This window comes from Trachypithecus francoisi, unplaced genomic scaffold (assembly GCF_009764315.1).
Source record: "Trachypithecus francoisi isolate TF-2019V2 unplaced genomic scaffold, Tfra_2.0 Lachesis_group11, whole genome shotgun sequence".
NCBI lineage: Eukaryota > Metazoa > Chordata > Mammalia > Primates > Cercopithecidae > Trachypithecus > Trachypithecus francoisi.
The window spans coordinates 32,849,375-32,866,522 of record NW_022681456.1 but is presented as its reverse complement, the minus strand read 5'-3'; the positions used below and the strand labels follow the sequence as shown (position 1 = coordinate 32,866,522).

Here is a 17,148-nt window from a genome sequence, read left to right as displayed (position 1 = left end):
TCCATGTCCTGATCTTCAGAAGCTGTGAATATGTTTCCTCACATGTCAAAAGGGACTTTGCAGGTGGGATTAAATTGAGGTTCTTGAGATGGGAGTTTATCCTACATTATCTAGGTGGGCCCAATCTAATCACAATAATCCTTATAAAAGGAGGAAGGAGGGTCAGAGTCAGAAAAGAAGATGTGATGGTGGAGGCAGGAGTCAGAGTGATGCAGCCACAAGCCAAGGAATGCAAGTAGACCTTAGAAGCTGGAGAAGACAAGAAGAGATTCTGCCATAGCACCCCTAGAAGGAATGCAACTTCATAGGCTGCTGCCTTGACTTTAGTCCTGTACCATTTTGGATTCTCGGCCTCCAGAACTGTACAATAGTGCAGAGCATATTTTAGAGGTGACATCTAATCATTGGAATAGATCTTAAAGACCCCTAAGTCTATCCCTCAGTAGATACTTGATATTTGTATTGTTTTGAGCCACTGAGTTTGTGGTAATTTATTACAGCAGCAAATGAAAACTAATACAGTGGTAGGCCGGGTGCAGTGGTTCACGCCTGCAATTCTAGCACTTTGGGAGGTCAAGGCAGGCAGATCACTCGAGCCCAGGAGTTTGAAATCAGTCAGGGCAATATAGTGAGAACTTGTCTCTATTAAAAAATTAAAAATTAAAAAAATGAAAACTAATACAGTAGCCAAAGCCTCACCCTTCTAATGATAAAATTCTGCTCCAGCTGAACAGCCCTCACCCAAGCCCTGAACATATCTTTCTGTCTCTGACTTTGCCCACTCCTTTTCTCTTTCCCTGTGAGTTCTCACCTTCACCTCTTACCCCAGTCCTCTCTAACATCCAGCTCAATTCTTCTCCTCTTGTGTTTCCTTAAAGCCATGCCATTCTCCAGTGATCCCTCTGAACATGTCCACATGGCTATATTGGCAACTCATCATGTGGTGCCTTATTACAACTCTCTCAGGAAAAGATTTTAGGCAGAGGGAATAGTACATGCAATGACCCTGGGGCAGGCAGGAATGTGGCCTGTGTGAGAATAGAAGGAAGGGGAGTCAGACTGGTTGAGTGACAGGAGATGGGATTGGGATGTTTTTCTAGGGTCAGATGATGGCAGGACTTGTCGGCGAATGCAGAGCTTGAGTTTTATTTGAAGTACATTGAGATGCAGATGATTTAAAGCACAGAATGGATATGGTCTGATTTTTTTTTTTTTTTTTTGAGACAGAGTCTCGCTCTGTTGTCCAGGCTGGAGTGCAGTGGCACAATCTCAGCTCACTGCAACCTCCGCCTCTTGGGTTCAAGTGATTCTCCTGCCTCAGCTTCCTGAGTAACTGGGATTACAGGCATGGGCCACTAGGCCTGGCTAATCTTTTGTATTTTTGTAGAGACATGGTTTCACTATGTTGGCCAGGCTGGTCTTGAACTCCTGACCTCAAGTAATCCGCCCGCCTCGGCCTCCCAAAGTGCTGGGATTACAGGCGTGAGCCACCTTGCCCGGCCTTATTTATTTATTTTTAATCTGGGGAATTATGCAGGGTACAAGAGTAAAAGAAGGGAGACCAGGTAGGAGGCAATTTCAGTTGTCCTGTCTAGAGAAGATGGTGGCTTGGACAAATGAGGTGGCAATGGAGATGGAGACAGGGGGGGCGATTTCTAAATTCTCGGGGCCAACATTTCTCATCTTTAAAATCTACATAATAATATTTACTTCAGAGGATAGTTATGATAATTAAATGATACAATGTATAAATACACTTAGTGTGGTGTTCAACCTATAAAAAATTCTCAACAAATGTTAATGCTGCTTTTTTTCTCCTGTATTCAAGACACAAAAAACACAGAAGTTTTTCAAAGAGTTCTTTAACAAATATCTGCAATTCAGTTGTATTTCCCTTGGCCAAAAACATGTACTTCTAAACCAACAACTTTAAAGAAACTTCTGGATTTAAACACTGTTTGCACAACCTCTTCTAAACCCAGATGCATTGGAGATTCTTGAGCATATTTTGTGGGAATGTCTTATTCCTATTTAATTCTGCCCCAATACCTCTGCTGTTTCTCCTTAATTGGTGGTGATGATGTTATGTTGTGGTGATGAGAACTCTCAAAGATGTTTAATTGCTAACAAAGTGCCTGTTGAGAGGAAATAGTTTTTTTCTGAAGAAACTAGAAGGCATATGTGGAATCTTTCTGCCTCATCTCTCATCTTTAAAAAATACCTCTTCACATGGCTTTTCATGTTGTTTTATATTTTGACGTAATAGGACAAGCGAGTTATATATAGAACATGAAATTTTTAAAAAGACCATAATGGTCCCACTTTTTTCAGCTTAAATATAGAGATGCTAGAGCAGAGATAACTACATGAAAACAAAGTTTTGTGCCATCGGTGAAGAATGCAGGTTGATTTGGAAATGATGAAGCACTGGTATGATCTTCCAGAGAATTTTGGTCGGCTTTTTGGTTTCCTAATAAGAAATATAGAAGGCATTTCTCATCTGAGAAGGATCACACATATCTTGGAGCCTGTCATCTTTTCTTTCCATAGATTTTAATGTGCCATTAAAATCATTTAAAGCAAAACAGATCACCTTAAGACATGATGTTCAATTCATTCTGAATCAGGGTCCACATCTATGATACTTAAAGACAGATGCCAAATTCTTGTCCTGCACCCTCTATAGAACATGTGAAGTGTAACTGAGGTTAAAATTTTTATTGTGGCTGAATCAGTTGCTTGTGTGAACTTCAGATTGTTTTAATATGAAATAAAATATTTCTTAGGCCTTTAAGTCCTAGTTTTGTTTTTCTTGGCAACTCTAAATAGGTTCAGTTTTAAGGATTTCCTCATTACCCCTAAAGGTCAAATTTTATCCTTAAGCTCCTGAAACATGCAGCCCTGTCTGTAGTATTTTAACTGTCAGTAGAAACCATTTAGACTCTTAAATACTTTTTTTCCATTGGCAATCTGCTATTTGGCCCCCAATTTTTTTCTTACAGATAAGCTGATGTATCATTTGTAAGTTTTATTCTTCACATAATATCATCATTCTAATTCTTTGGGGGAATTAACTTTCTGCACGATTCTGTTGAGAGTGTTAAAATAAAAGAAGTTTCAGCCAGATGTCTTCTTATTTAGGATAGGCCACTTCTAAGACACATATAGTTAGTATATGAAACACTACCAATTTTTCCCTATATGTAATCTTAAATGTTGAAACAAAATTAAGAAAAAGTAGCAATGATATAAAGCCTATAGTTTTAAAAGTAAGACTTCCTAATTACATTTCATCCTCTTTAGAAGTCATTTAAAACAATTATTAGTTCTTGCCCTTCTTTATAGTAGTGTTGAAGAAATGGTTCAAAAAGGTAAACATTAATAACCATCATTTACGGTAAGTACTTTAGCTTGTAAATCTTATTTTCTTGATTCTGGGTCCCATTTCCTTTCCTTTGCATTAATTCATTAAACGTTATGTATGTATGTATGTATGTATGTATGTATGTATGTATTTAGAGACAGAGTCTCACTCTATTGCCCAGACTGGAGTACAGTGGTGCAATCTCGGCTCACTGCAACCTCCACCTCCCGGGTTCAAGTGATTCTCCTGCCTCAACCTCCCGAGTAGCTGGGATTACAGGCACATGCAACCGTGCCTGGCTAACTTTCATATTTTTGTAGAGCAGGGGTTTTGCCACGTTGCCCAGGCTTGTCTTGAACTCCTGACCTCAGGTGATTCACCTGCCTCGGCCTCCCAAAGAGCTGGAATTATAGGTGTGCACCACCATGTCTGGCCAAACATTATTTGTTGAGTGCATACTACATGCTAGCCATACTCTGTGTTAAATATACAGATTTGTGGGAGAGGCAGAAACACAAATGAAAAGTTACAAAGCAATATTGAAAAGTTCTATAAAATGATGAGAAGGTGATGTCAGCTTCATTGGTTGAGGGTAGGGAGAGGGTTGTTAGGGAAGCTTTCTAGAGGAGGCAGTATTTAATCTGGACTTTAAAAATAGTAAGATTTATTCAGAAAAAGAGAAAATGATGACAGAAGAGTATTCCAGGTAAAGAAACAATGTGTGAAAATATGTACGGGCATGAGACAGTATTGTGTGGTTAGAAAACAGCTAATAGAGGAGTATGTCTATAGCACAGAGGGCTGTCTACAGAATGGGGGCAGTAAGCAAAGAGATGAGGTCTGGAAGAAGATGAAACTGAAACGGCAGGAGGGATTCATTATAGAACACTATACTCATGATGTGGAGCCCATGACAAATATATTAAGCACAGGAGCGAATAATGAGGTATGTGGCTTAGAAAGACAGTGGTATTGAGAATGCATCAGAAGAGGACGAGTTGGGAAGACTACCAAAGTGGCTTATTATGGCTGAGCTTGGTGGTTCAGGCCTGTAATCCCAGCACTTTGGGAGGCCAAGGCAGGTGGATCACTTGAGGTCAGGAGTTCGAGACCAGCCTGGCCAACATGGGGAAACCCAACCTCTACTAAAAATACAAAAATTAGACTGGCATGATGGCTCACGCCTGTAATCCCAGCACTTTGGGAGGCTGAGGCGGGTGGATCATGAGGTCAGGAGACTGAGACCACCCTGGCTAACACAGTGAAACTGCATCTCTACTAAAAAATACAAAAATTAGCTGGGCGTGGTGGCGGGCGCCTGCAGTCCCAGCTACTCAGGAGGCTGAGGCGGGAGAATGGTGTGAACCCGGGAGGCAAAGCTTGCAGTGAGCAGAGATCGTGCCACTGTACTCCAGCCTGGGCAACAGAGCGAGACTCCGTCTCAAAAAAAAAAAAAAAAAAAATTAGCTGGGCGTGGTGGTAGGTTATAATCCCAGCTACTGGCGAGGCTGAGTCAGGAGAACCACTTGAACCGGGTGGGCGACAGAGCACGACTCCATCTCAAACAAAAGGAGAAAAAAAGGTGGCTTTTTGCAGTTGTCCTGGTAAGAGGTCACAGGTGCTGGAACTAAAGCAGTGACAGGGGAGGAGAAAGTGGCAGTTGCACGGGACAGATATTTCCGAGGTCAAACCTGCAGATTTGTATGTGAAAGCTGAGGCAGGAGGAGAAGTCCAAGGCAGTTCTGAAGTTTCTGCATCGGACTTCTGGCTACCATTTGTTGAGCTGTGCCCATGTGCCACACTCAGTACCTCATATACCAATTTCATTCACTCTTCCAATACCTCACAAGGCTGTGGTATTATCTCCATTTTTTGGATGAGGAATCTAAGAGGTGTAGTAACTTGTTCAAGGTCACACAATTGGTGATTTTGAAGTGGAAAGTGAACCCATACCAGTTGGACTCTAAAGACTGGGTTCTAAACACAGAATACAGAAGATTAATTTAGAGAAGGAGAAGAAAGCACGTGGTGGTGATGGTTTGCATTGTTTGTTTAGGAGTAAAAAAATAGGGGAAGAGGCTGGGGCGGTGGCTCACACCTGTAATCCCAGCACTTTGGGAGGCTGAAGTGGGTGGACCACCTGAGGTCAGGAGTGGCCAGCCTGGCCAACATGGCGAAACCAGCCTGACCAACATGGAAACACCCCGACTCTACTGATAATACAAAATTAGCTGGGCATGGTGGGGCATGCCTATAATTCCAGCTACTTGGGAGGCTGAGGCAGGAGAATCATTTGAACCTGGGAGGCAGAAGTTGCAGTGAGCCGAGATCACACCATTGCACTCCAGCCTGGGTGATAAGAGCAAGACTCTGTCTCAATAATAATAATAATAATAAATAAAAAATAGGGGATGAGAGAATTGATTTGGGCATATTGCCTTTGAGGTACTGTAGGACAGTTGTGTGGAGATGTCTGGAATCAGCAGTCTCCAAATGAAGCACCACTAATTGTCTCTTCCCCGTCCTAAGGCATTCTATATACTTGGAAATGATATTTATATCATTTTTCTGTCTACTGTTAGCTGAACTTCTTTTTTCGGGTGAGAAGAAACTTCATAATTTCCTCATTCTTTTTTTTTTTTATTTTGCTAGACTCACTTATTCAGAATGAAAGGAACAGAAAGTACTTTTGTTCTGCAATATTTTCTGTGCAAAAATCTCATGTATTGTTTGTTGTTGTTGTTTAAGAGGCCTGAGAGCTTGGTGAACTTCTGAAATAGAAAAATTTTGACTTTTGCTTTACAAGTGGTGAACTGCTGTGTTTATTTTTTCTTGTTTGTTTCAGATATTTGCTACAGCTTTCTGGTTGCTTTTGGCAACAAATATTAGAGTGTTGTCATTTTACTTTCATGGGAAAGGCCATAACTAGTCAAAGGGGAATCATTACCACAGTTATATAGTAGAGTTTTAGTATTTAACAATGGTAGGGGCAATTACCCATGGAGCAACTAATAAATAACATCCCTCATCTCAGGAGCATCACTGGAACCTATTGGGACCGTGTGGTGTTCAAGGTGCACCGGGATAATGTTAGAAAGTTTGCGAACACCCAGGGAATATTAGCAGTCATGTAGTCACGAAATACCTGGGTGGCATTGTAATCTCTGTACTAGAATGCAGGTCTGTGGGGGAACAGAAAACCAAACACCGCATGTCCCCACTCGTAAGTGGGAGATGAACAATGAGAACACATGGATACAGGGAAGAGCACATCACACACTGGGGCCTGCTAGGGGGCAAGGGGAAGGAGAGCATTAGGGCAAATACCTAATGCATGTGGGGCCTAAAACCTATATGATAGGTGCAGCAAACCACCATGGCACATGTATACCTATGTAGCAAACCTGCACATTCTGCACATGTATTCCTGAACTGAAATCCCAGAACTTCAAGTAAAAAAAAAAAAATAAATAAATAAATTCCAGAACTTAAAACAAAAACAAAAACAAAAAAACACAAACAAAATAAATTTAGGTCTGTGGAATTATAGGTTAGTTCTTATTTGATAAATAAATGAACTTGGATTGACTGATATGAAAATGACATTTTGTTTTCCCTTGCTGTTTCCACTTGCAGGTTTTGGCATGGAGGCAACCTTACTCCTGGTGGTTGGCTTTTCCCATACCAAAGGGGTGGCTGTCTCCTTTCTGGTGCTTGCTGTAGGATTTAGTGGCTTTGCTATTTCAGGTAATGTGTCCTTTGGGTTTCCGGGTCTTGACAATAGATTCAACAAGTCCCAGGAAGAAGGAAGAACAAGGATATTGTAGCACCTTCTTTCAGGAACCAGTCCATTCTCAGATAGCAGGACCACTGCCCAGAGAATGTCATCTAGTGGGGGTGATTTTGTAAGATCACTGAGAACTGGGCTTGGGAGTTCAGTTAAAGTGGAATTTTTCCTACTTACCTTGTTATGGGAAAAGACACAAAGCGCAGATGACCCTTCTGAGATATGAGCAGAGGCCCAAGCATATGTCCTGGGTGAAGTGGACTTACATACTTTAGCACCATGTCACCCTACCTGATAGAGGCTCCTGTGACTTTTTAAAGCCTTGCCTCTTGCTAAAGAACTGTGAATATCATTACAGTCATAGAATCAGAAGCTTTTTTAAGAGTGAAAACCTTCTTTAGATTTTTGTCTACTCTATTACTTTCATTTTCCAAACAAGAAAATGTGGGTCCAGAGAGAGGAAGTGACTTTCTGAACCAGGTAAAGCTGCTAAGAATAATGACAGTGATGATATGAGCTAGTGATGACCAAGCACAGATTCTGTGCCAGGGACTGTTCCATGCGATCTGCGTGTATTAAGCCCTGTCTCTCTCACAACTACTCTGCTGGGTAGCAGTGCTGTTACGATCCCCATTTTACAGGAGCAGAAACCGGTCTACTGTATGTGAGAGAGAGGCCAGAGGGCAATCATATCAGAAGCTTCCTATGCAAAACTGGGCCAAAGGGTGAAATTTAGTTGTTCGTCTATCTTTAAAACATTGTAATAAGAAATATGGTTACTGGCCGGGTGCGCTGGCTTATGCATGTAATTGTAGCACTTTGGGAGACCGAGATGAATCCATCACTTGAGCCCAGGAGTTCGAGACCAGCCTGGGCAACATGGCAAAAACCCATCTCTACAAAAATTACAAAAAGTTAGCTAAGTGTAATGGCGCACACCTGCGGTCCCAGTTACTCAGGAGGTTGAGGTGAGAGGATGACTTGAGTCTGGGAGTTGGAGGTTGCAGTGAGCTGAGTTCGTGCCACTGCACTCCAGCCTGGATGACAGAGTAAGACCCTGTCTCGAGAAAAATAAATAAATAAATAAATAAAATAAAAATAAAAAATGGTTACTTAAAGAAAATTTTACATATATTGCATATATCTCACAACATTGTGAAGCAAGTAGTAGTATATCACTACGTTACTGATTTTTCACTATTTTACTAAAGCTCAGAAAAATTTAATACTTTCCTAATGTCACACAGTTAGTGGCAGAGGAAGGATGCCAGTACACTTCTGTGTGGCCCAAAGGCTATGCTCCTTCCATTATTCCAGGTTGCCTCAAATATCAAATAGTGTTAGTGTCCAAGAATAGAAAAATAAGGAACCTCTGGTCTAAACCGCCCTAAGACAGGGGCTTGTATCTGTCAAAATAAATAGAGCTGATGAATAGTTAAATTAGAAAATAAAGTAAAAGTCTAAATTAAAAGTAACTTGCAGCTAAGTAATTCGGTTTAGAGATGCATAGATCTGGGGTGGGGTTTGAGGCCCTCTTTACTACTTACTATTTATAAAAGAAAAAAATTGCTAAATTATGAAAACTCTCAAGCTTCAGTTTTCTCATCTAGAGATTGGAGAGATGAAACAGCAACTCATAGGGTTGTTGGGAGGATAAACTTAGATAATTCATGCATTTCCTCGCACTTCTTGTGGGCTGGGTGTTAGTCTTAGCACTGGGGATATTGCCGTGAATGAATGAAAGAGTCCATCCCCATAAAGTTTGCATTCTAGTGGAAATATTTATTCAAATAAAAACCTTAGCTTTATTTATTTGAAGCCCTTAGCACAGTGCCAGATGCATAACAAAATTAACGAGTGTTCACCATTATTGTTCTATTAGTACACACACCAGCCCAGTGCTTCTCAAAGAGTTATGTGAAATCACCATAGGATATTTCAGAATGCAGATTCTGACTTGGTAGCTCTAGAGTGGAGCCTGAGATTCTGCAGTTTTAGTAAGCTCCCCAGCGCTGCTGCTGCTGCTGCAGGGCAATCCACACTTTGAGTAGCAAGGGCACAGCAATCACGACTTGCTTCCAGTAGGATGCTAAGGAACGCCTTCCCTTGATAACTTTGTGAGCAAAAGAGATCCATATCCTGTCCCCAGAGATACTGAAAATTTCAAGTTCATATTGCTTCCTTTCCCCCCGATTACCAATTAAGTCACAGTCTGAAGGAGAGAAACCCAATACTCCAAATCACAGAAGCTGCTTTTTTTTTTCCTTTTTTTTTTAGACAGAGTTTCTTGCCTTGTGCAGTGGCTCATGCCTGTAATCCCAACACTTTGGGAGGCCGAGGCAGATGGATCACTTGAGATCAGGAGTTCGAGACCAGCCTGGCCAACATGGTGGAACCCCATGTCTACTAAAAATACAAAAATTAGTTGGTTGTGGTGGTATGTGCCTGTAGTCCCAGCTACTGGGGAGGCTGAGGTTGCAGTGAGCCAAGATTGCACCACTGCACTCTAGCCTGGGTGATAAAGAGAGATTCTGTCTCAAAAAAAACAAAAAAACAAAAAAAATTAGACAGGGTCTCGCTCTGTCATGCAGGCTGGAGTGCAGTGACATGATCACGGATCATTGTAGCCTCTGCCTCCCATGCTCAACTGATTCTCCTGCCTCAGCCTCCTGAGTAGCTGGGGCTACAGGCATGTGCCACCATGCTTATATATATGTGTGTGTGTGTGTGTGTGTGTGTATAAATTTATTTATTTATTTATTTTCGAGACAGGGTCTCACAATGTTGCCTAGGCTGATCTTGAACTCCTGGCCTCAAGTGATTCTCCTGCCTCGGCCTCTCAAAGTTTGAGATTATGGGCATGAACCACCACATCTGGCCTTCTTGCCACCTTTTAAACATGATTTCATTTAATCCTCATCGCAACCTTGATGAGAAGGGTATTGCTATATTCACTTTATTGGTGGCGAAACCAAAGTGTGGTTTAACTTGCCCAGCGAAGTGACTGGGAGTGTGGAATAAAGGTCTGTTGGTCCCAGCAATGACACTGTGGGAGGGATTGTGGCCACGGGGGCAATAATTCCTCAGGATCTACTGTCTGCCAACTTTTAAAGGAATAAACATGGATGCCAGGGAAGACTGACAGGCACAATTTAGGAGCTGATTATGGACAAGACTACTGAGATAGATGAGGTTAAAAATAGGCAAGGAATGAGTGATGCCTGTTTTGGGAAATGTCCTATACAGAGAAGACAGATTCTCTCAGTTTGTGCGTAATTTTTTTCATCTGCTATAAAAATCTATCAATATCTCAATTTCTCAGTGATTTCCCCTCCTCCCCAAATGTCAGGATTGTGCAGCTAGAAACCTAAATGGCTTTTCCCACATTATCTTTAGCTGAATGCAGTTGCCCAGGCTTTGTATCAGAGCATAATACTCAACAATCATATTAATTGCTTCTTATCTCTGGATTCTTTTCTAATAAAGTCTTTATCACATTCAAATCAATGATAAGATTAATGAACTTGCAGCTGTTTTATATTCTGATCATTTGGCACATTGACCTGAAAGAGAAGCTATGTTTATCATTACCAAAAAGTTTTCTCAAAATTTCTCCCCGAAGGGAGGTAGAAAAGACAACCAACCAATGTGCCAAATTAGAACAAAAAATATTTTAAGTCCTGTTTTCAGTTTTTTTGCACAGAATAGAGAAGTAAAAAGCAAAGCAAAGGAAAACAAAAAGATGAACAAAGCCTACAACTCCTTGCTATAATTTCAGTAGGTGAAGGTGGTAATTAATTTAGCAACTATTTATTGAGTGACTACAATGTGCCAGGCACTTTGCTAGTTCAGGGGAGATGGTGGTAAACAAGATGGATGGCTAACCACCTGTAAAGAGCATGCATGTTGGTTTACATGTCTATGCACCGTGTAGTTAACACACATTATTTAACTTAATTCCTACGTCAATGTTACAAGAATCGTTATGCCATTATATAGATAAAGAAACTGAGGTTCAGGAAGTTTAAATCCTTGGTCTAGGCTTGTATCTCAATTAAGCTACCAGAACTGAAGTCTGTCTGATTCGAACATGCAACCCTGCAATATATTGACAACGTCAGATCTCAGTTTGCTGCAACTTCCGCCTCCTGGGTTCAAGCAATTCTCCTGTCTCAGCCTCCCAAGTAGCTGGGATTACAGGCATGTGCCACCAGGCCTGGCTAATTTTTGTATTTTTAGTAGAGGTGAGATTTTGCCATGTTGGCCAGGCTGGTCTCAAACTTCTGACCTCAGGTGATCCACCCGCCTCGGCCTCCCAAAGTGCTGAGATTATAGGCGTGAGCCACCATGCCCAGCCAGCAGCATTATCTTTTGATAGAAAACCTCAAAGAGAGGGAGTTACTTGGCAGTGGCAGCAGAAGGTAGTAGTAGTAGTAGTGGTAGTATAGCTTCGATATTTGCTTCAATACCTATTTCCCCTGAGTCTCTATCACTCTATCACTTTATGAAGTGAGTAGTAATATTATCCTCATATCGGAGATGAAGAAACAAAGGCCCCCAAATTACTTGTTTACATAGAAGAAATAAGATTCAAGTCCAGATTTACAAACTCCAAATCCAGTAGGTGTGTGAGTGTTTCGTAAATTGCAGAGGTTCTCCCAATGTTTGTGCAAATGTTTCATTAAAAAGCACAATTTTCATTGTGTGAAAATGTGGCCATGTGGCCAATAAGGTAGGCTTACTCTTGGCTGCCTTTTAGGAGTAAGTCAAGGGTAGGAGCGGGAATATTATAAAGCAAGGTTTGGTCTCGTCATACTGCATATGACTGCATGATTATTTACTGTGAATAAATATGATTCAGTCTTTAGACTTTTCAATATTGCGCCAAACACTGTATTTTGGAATTCAGAACCTACAAGGTGTATTTGGAATTCTGTTCTTGACTCTGATTTTGAGGTTTTGGCTTCACTGTAGGTTTTAATGTCAACCACCTGGACATTGCCCCCCGCTATGCCAGCATTCTCATGGGGATCTCAAATGGAGTGGGAACCCTCTCTGGAATGGTCTGTCCTCTCATTGTCGGTGCAATGACCAGGCACAAGGTAAAGGTCTCCTTTGTGGCTGTGGGTTACAGTATCAGAGGACTGGAGCACTAACACAAACTTGAGATTTCAAGGCTCTACCACAGTCTGTAAATGTGTATGTCCTTGACCTTGACTGAGTCAGCTGAACTTCTTTTTTTTATTTTCTTCTTCTGATTTTCAAATCATTGCTTATCAATGGCACCAAGGCTAATTGTTGTTTTGTTCTATGTTTCTTCAATTGAGGAATAAAAATCTGGGGAGAGGGGTATGGGCCTTAGAAACTATTTAGAGACACAAAGAAGAAACTGAGGCAGTCAACTCGGGATAAATGAGTTACTGAAGATTGTTTTCTCATTCTCAATGATTAAACTTTATAACCTAATTCTATCCATTGCTTAGCAAGTTTCAGCATGAAAAGATGAGTGCTATTCTACTTCCTTGTTAAGAATAAAATAAACAGGACATTAATAACCTACCCAGTTGTTACTGAGCCTTTGTGAATTTAGACTAGGGTGAGTGGTAGAGGCAGATCCATCCAGAATTCAACCACAGCCCACGTGATTTCTTTATCTTTGTCACTGAAACGTCTCAAGATGCTGCTTTCTGCAAATAAAAATTCTTTGATACCATGGGACTTTTTTTCCCTCAACTACTTTCTTAATTGGATTGCCTATTACAAATATAACTTCAGAAGTTTTTTCAGCTTCCTGCAGAAGAAAGTGTGAGAGGGCCGAGTGCGGTGGCTCACGCCTGTAATCCCAGCACTTTGGGAGGCCGAGGCGGGTGGATCACGAGGTCAGGAGATCCAAACCATCCTGGCTAACACGGTGAAACCCCGTCTCTACTAAAAATACAAAAAAAATTAGCCGGGCGAGGTGGCGGGCGCCTGTAGTCCCAGCTACTCAGGAGGCTGAGGCAGGAGAATGGCATGAACCTGGGAGGTGGAGCTTGCAGTGAGCCCAGATAGCGTCACTGCACTCCAGCCTGGGTGACAGAGCGAGACTCTGTCTCAAAAAAAAAAAAAAAAAAAAAAAGTGTGAGATAAATTTTCTTACCTTTTGACAGAAAAAGAAGGTAGGATTTTATAGGCAGTGAATTCATGTTTTCCCTCTCTGTTCATGAAATTATAGGACTGACAACCTATTAAATCCAAGGTATCTTCCCCCAACCTTAGACACAAATTCCCACTATTTTTTGACATACATTTTTTTTACACTGAAAATATGATTATAAATAAAGTTCTTGCCAGTCAAGGGTGAGAACTTTAATGGCTCAAATATTGTTACGTATCCAACAATAAGCAAGAAGGAGACGTCTGATATTTAAAATGGCGGGTTCCTAAAACAAGTTTAATTTAGCTGACTATGTGAAGGGAAACCCCATTTGAGTTTTCAAAAAGCTATGCAATGGTACTGCATGTATTAATATTTTTATGTGCTGTTTATTTTAAAATGTATTTTCGTGTAATCCCAGCACTTTGGGAGGCCGAGGAGGGTGGATCACGAGGTCAGGAAATCGAGACCATCCTGGCTAACACGGTGAAACCCCGTCTCTACTAAAAATACAAAAAAAATTAGCCGGGCGAGGTGGCGGGCGCCTGTAGTCCCAGCTACTCGGGAGGCTGAGGCAGGAGAATGGCGTGAACCTGGGAGGCGGAGCTTGCAGTGAGCCAAGGTGGCGCCACTGCACTCCAGCCTGGGCGACAGAGCGAGACTCCGTCTCAAAAAAAAAAAAAAAAAAAGTATTTTCTAAATTAAAAAAAATTCATATTTATTGTCATGTCTAACTTTTATATTCATTGTAGTCTTAACTTTCATTTTTAAGTTTTTCTTTTAAATTTGGTTTGAATCCTGGATGGTGCTTCTGACACACATCCTCCCTCCCAAGGAACAGAGCATTGTCTTCCAAATGGGCAGGTGCTTTTTCCCAGTAGAGGCCTCCATGACATACTGGTAATCTCTGGTTTTAGTTAAAACATTAATTGGCACTTTATTTCCTTATTCAGACCCGTGAAGAATGGCAGAATGTGTTCCTCATAGCTGCCCTGGTGCATTACAGTGGTGTGATCTTCTATGGGGTCTTTGCTTCTGGGGAGAAACAGGAGTGGGCTGACCCAGAGAATCTCTCTGAGGAGAAATGTGGAATCATTGACCAGGATGAGTTAGCTGAGGAGACAGAACTCAACCATGAGAGTTTTGTGAGTCCCAAAAAGAAGATGTCTTATGGAGCCACCATCCAGAATTGTGAAGTCCAGAAGAAGGAATGGAAAGGACAGAGAGGAGCCACCCTTGATGAGGAAGAGCCGACATCCTACCAGAATGAAGAGAGAAATTTCTCAGCTACATCCTAATGTCTGAGGGGCACTTCTGTCTTCTCCTTACTTTAGAACCAGAAACTATCCATACCTATTGCCTTTCTTTTAGCCCAGCTTGTCAGAAGTCCAAATATGGGGAGAGGAGAAGATCTAACCAGCAACAAGGAAAAGAGAAATACTATCTTTCAATGACACGTATAGGTAAGGAGCTGCGCTCAGCTGGTAACATAGTTGATAATACATATTTTTTGAATTGACAGTTGACCCTTCTCTCAAAGAGCTGAACCTACTCAGAAAGGAATGACTAGACGAAAATGGAGACAATACCATGTTGTTCAAAGAAACATTGAAGGAAATGGGGATGTTTGGCCAGAAGGACTGTAAACACTAGCAGTAGCTGCCACCACATCTCTAGGGTAGCCATGCAGAGGAGGGCTTCATATTCCCAGTAAACCCCACGTTGTGGCAGGTGCTTTATAAACACTCTTATTTAATCTCCGCACCTTTATGACACACATTTCTTATCCCCATTTTATAACCAAGGAATCTAAAGCAACAAGAAATGAACTTGCTCAAGGTCATCTGCCAGGGTCAGTGCTGAGATTGTTGAAGCTCCCAATAGGTGGCAGTTTTTGGGAAGAAGATTTCCATTCAGTGTAGGGAAGACATTTGTAATAATGAAAACTGACAATGGAGTAACTGTGAGTAATTCACCATTTTAGCAGGTGTCAGGGAAGGGAAACATTTGGGTTGATGAGGCAGAGGGGATTCAAATGTGTGAGAGGCTAGAATCAAAGACCCTCAGTGTTCTATGTTATCTGAGGAGTCAAATGGTTCTGTGACTCCATAGTTTTTAAAGTAATAAGGGTCACAGACTACATCAGAGATTCAAATAGTTTTTTTAAAGAAAAGCTAAGCAAGAGAGCCAAATTTTTAGGAATCTGATGGTCAAAATGGGTGAAAGCAGTAAACAAGAGTTTGATTATTAAATTTCAACTTTCCATAACATTAAGAATGTAGCTAATTGATGTCCCAAATTACTTGTAAACTTTTAAGACATTTAATAATTTAAGAAGTAGGTTAATGTGTTTTCTTAGGTAAAATTCTCCTGAAATAATTTTCTATTTAAAAAAATGTATATCTTTAGCCTTCTCTGCTGGAGATTATAATAGGAAGTTTCATCAGATTATATAAAATTATGATTTTGTATCAAAAGTATTCATGATAACTCTATTTGGAATGATATTCAGGGAAATCACAATAATATAGCAGTAGTTATACTGGGAAATACTACAATGAAAACATTTGGGACAATTAGACCTACAGTTACTGTTGAAAAATTCACCTTTGATTGCATAAGGCAATTACATGGATACTTTTAGATATATTTAAATTTTTAACGTTGACATCTAGAGGGTTATTTGAAAATAAAATTATTTTCCTGTTCATTGATTTTGAAAATTTTATTTCTACTTTCGGAAGAAAGATATAATATGGAAAAATTATAGATTTATTTGTAATTTATTATTGTAGGGTGTTTTTTTTTTCTAATTTCTCCCACATGTATTTCTGGTCCCCAGTAATACTAGCTGAGTTGTAGTGTATTTTATAAACGGGATAATCTTGGGGAAAATTTGCGACTCTTCATTAAATAATATTCTTTATGTCATTAGCATACAATTTATGTTAGTAGACATATTTAAATCTCTTTAATGAGTGAATCCATGCAAGCCCCATAGAACAGTTCCTAGCATGCAGAAAATGCCCAGGTAAATAGCTGTCATCATCATTATCATCTTTTAACATTTTGGGGGACTTTCCAGTTGAAAAGAAAACATGCTATGTCATTTTTATCCTTATCCCTGGAACTTATTGTGAAAGTTGTGCTGTTTGCTAAGTAAAATAAAAAATAAAAAATTAGCAATTTATGATAGCCAGTGTTTTATTTTGTGTGTGTGTTAATAAAGTCAAATGATTGTATTTTAAAAACTCATGATAATCCTTAGGGTAGTATTATACATTGTGACACAAAGTTGTATTTATCGCATCATTTGAAGTTGGTGTCATGTGCAGAAAATCCACATTTTTCCTGTAACTTGCCCTTATGATATGTATTTTTTAAAAATGAAATCATGGACCAACGTGTTAAAAACTAGAAAATACATTATTTTGTTGTGATGGGTTTTTCTCTGTGTAGGTTGCAATGGATAAATAATTACATTTTAACACCAGACAGATGCCATTTGCAAGTCATTGTACCTTTTGCTGCAAATGTCCATTTGTAGGTCAACTCATGGATGCAAACCGTGGATTCTAGCAGGAAGGGAAGGAAGCCTATAGGTGCAGGGTTCTTGAGACAAGAAAGATCTGATGATCCTTTCCAAAAAATCAAAGTTTTGGAAATTCCTTAATATGCCAAGAAAAGTAAGTATTAAAGAAATAATGGCCCATTTGTATCCCTGTCTGGATGTTAAATTCAACAGGTAAAAATTGGAATCTACTATGTGTATTTGTATTTATATTTCACTCTGCCTCCTCCCAACCCCAATAAATCTTTTTCTTTCTCTATTTCTTATCTCACATTATCCTTTTGCTCAAG

At 40.2% G+C, this 17,148-nt stretch overlaps 1 protein-coding gene across 2 annotated transcripts in view; it reads left to right on the top strand.

The window, feature by feature from the left end:
• SLC17A8 (solute carrier family 17 member 8) overlaps nt 1-16,477 on the top strand; it is a 66,500-nt gene extending 50,023 nt beyond the window's left edge. The window contains exons 10-12 of one of the 2 annotated variants that reach the window (XM_033220919.1): nt 7,001-7,111; nt 12,126-12,253; nt 14,241-16,477. In XM_033220919.1, coding sequence (XP_033076810.1) covers nt 7,001-7,111; nt 12,126-12,253; nt 14,241-14,585 — 584 coding nt within the window. In that variant the 3' untranslated portion in view covers nt 14,586-16,477. The remainder of the gene's footprint in view (nt 1-7,000; nt 7,112-12,125; nt 12,254-14,240) is intronic. The other variant, XM_033220920.1, reaches the window with a different exon arrangement.
• Nucleotides 16,478-17,148: the final 671 nt, after the last annotated feature.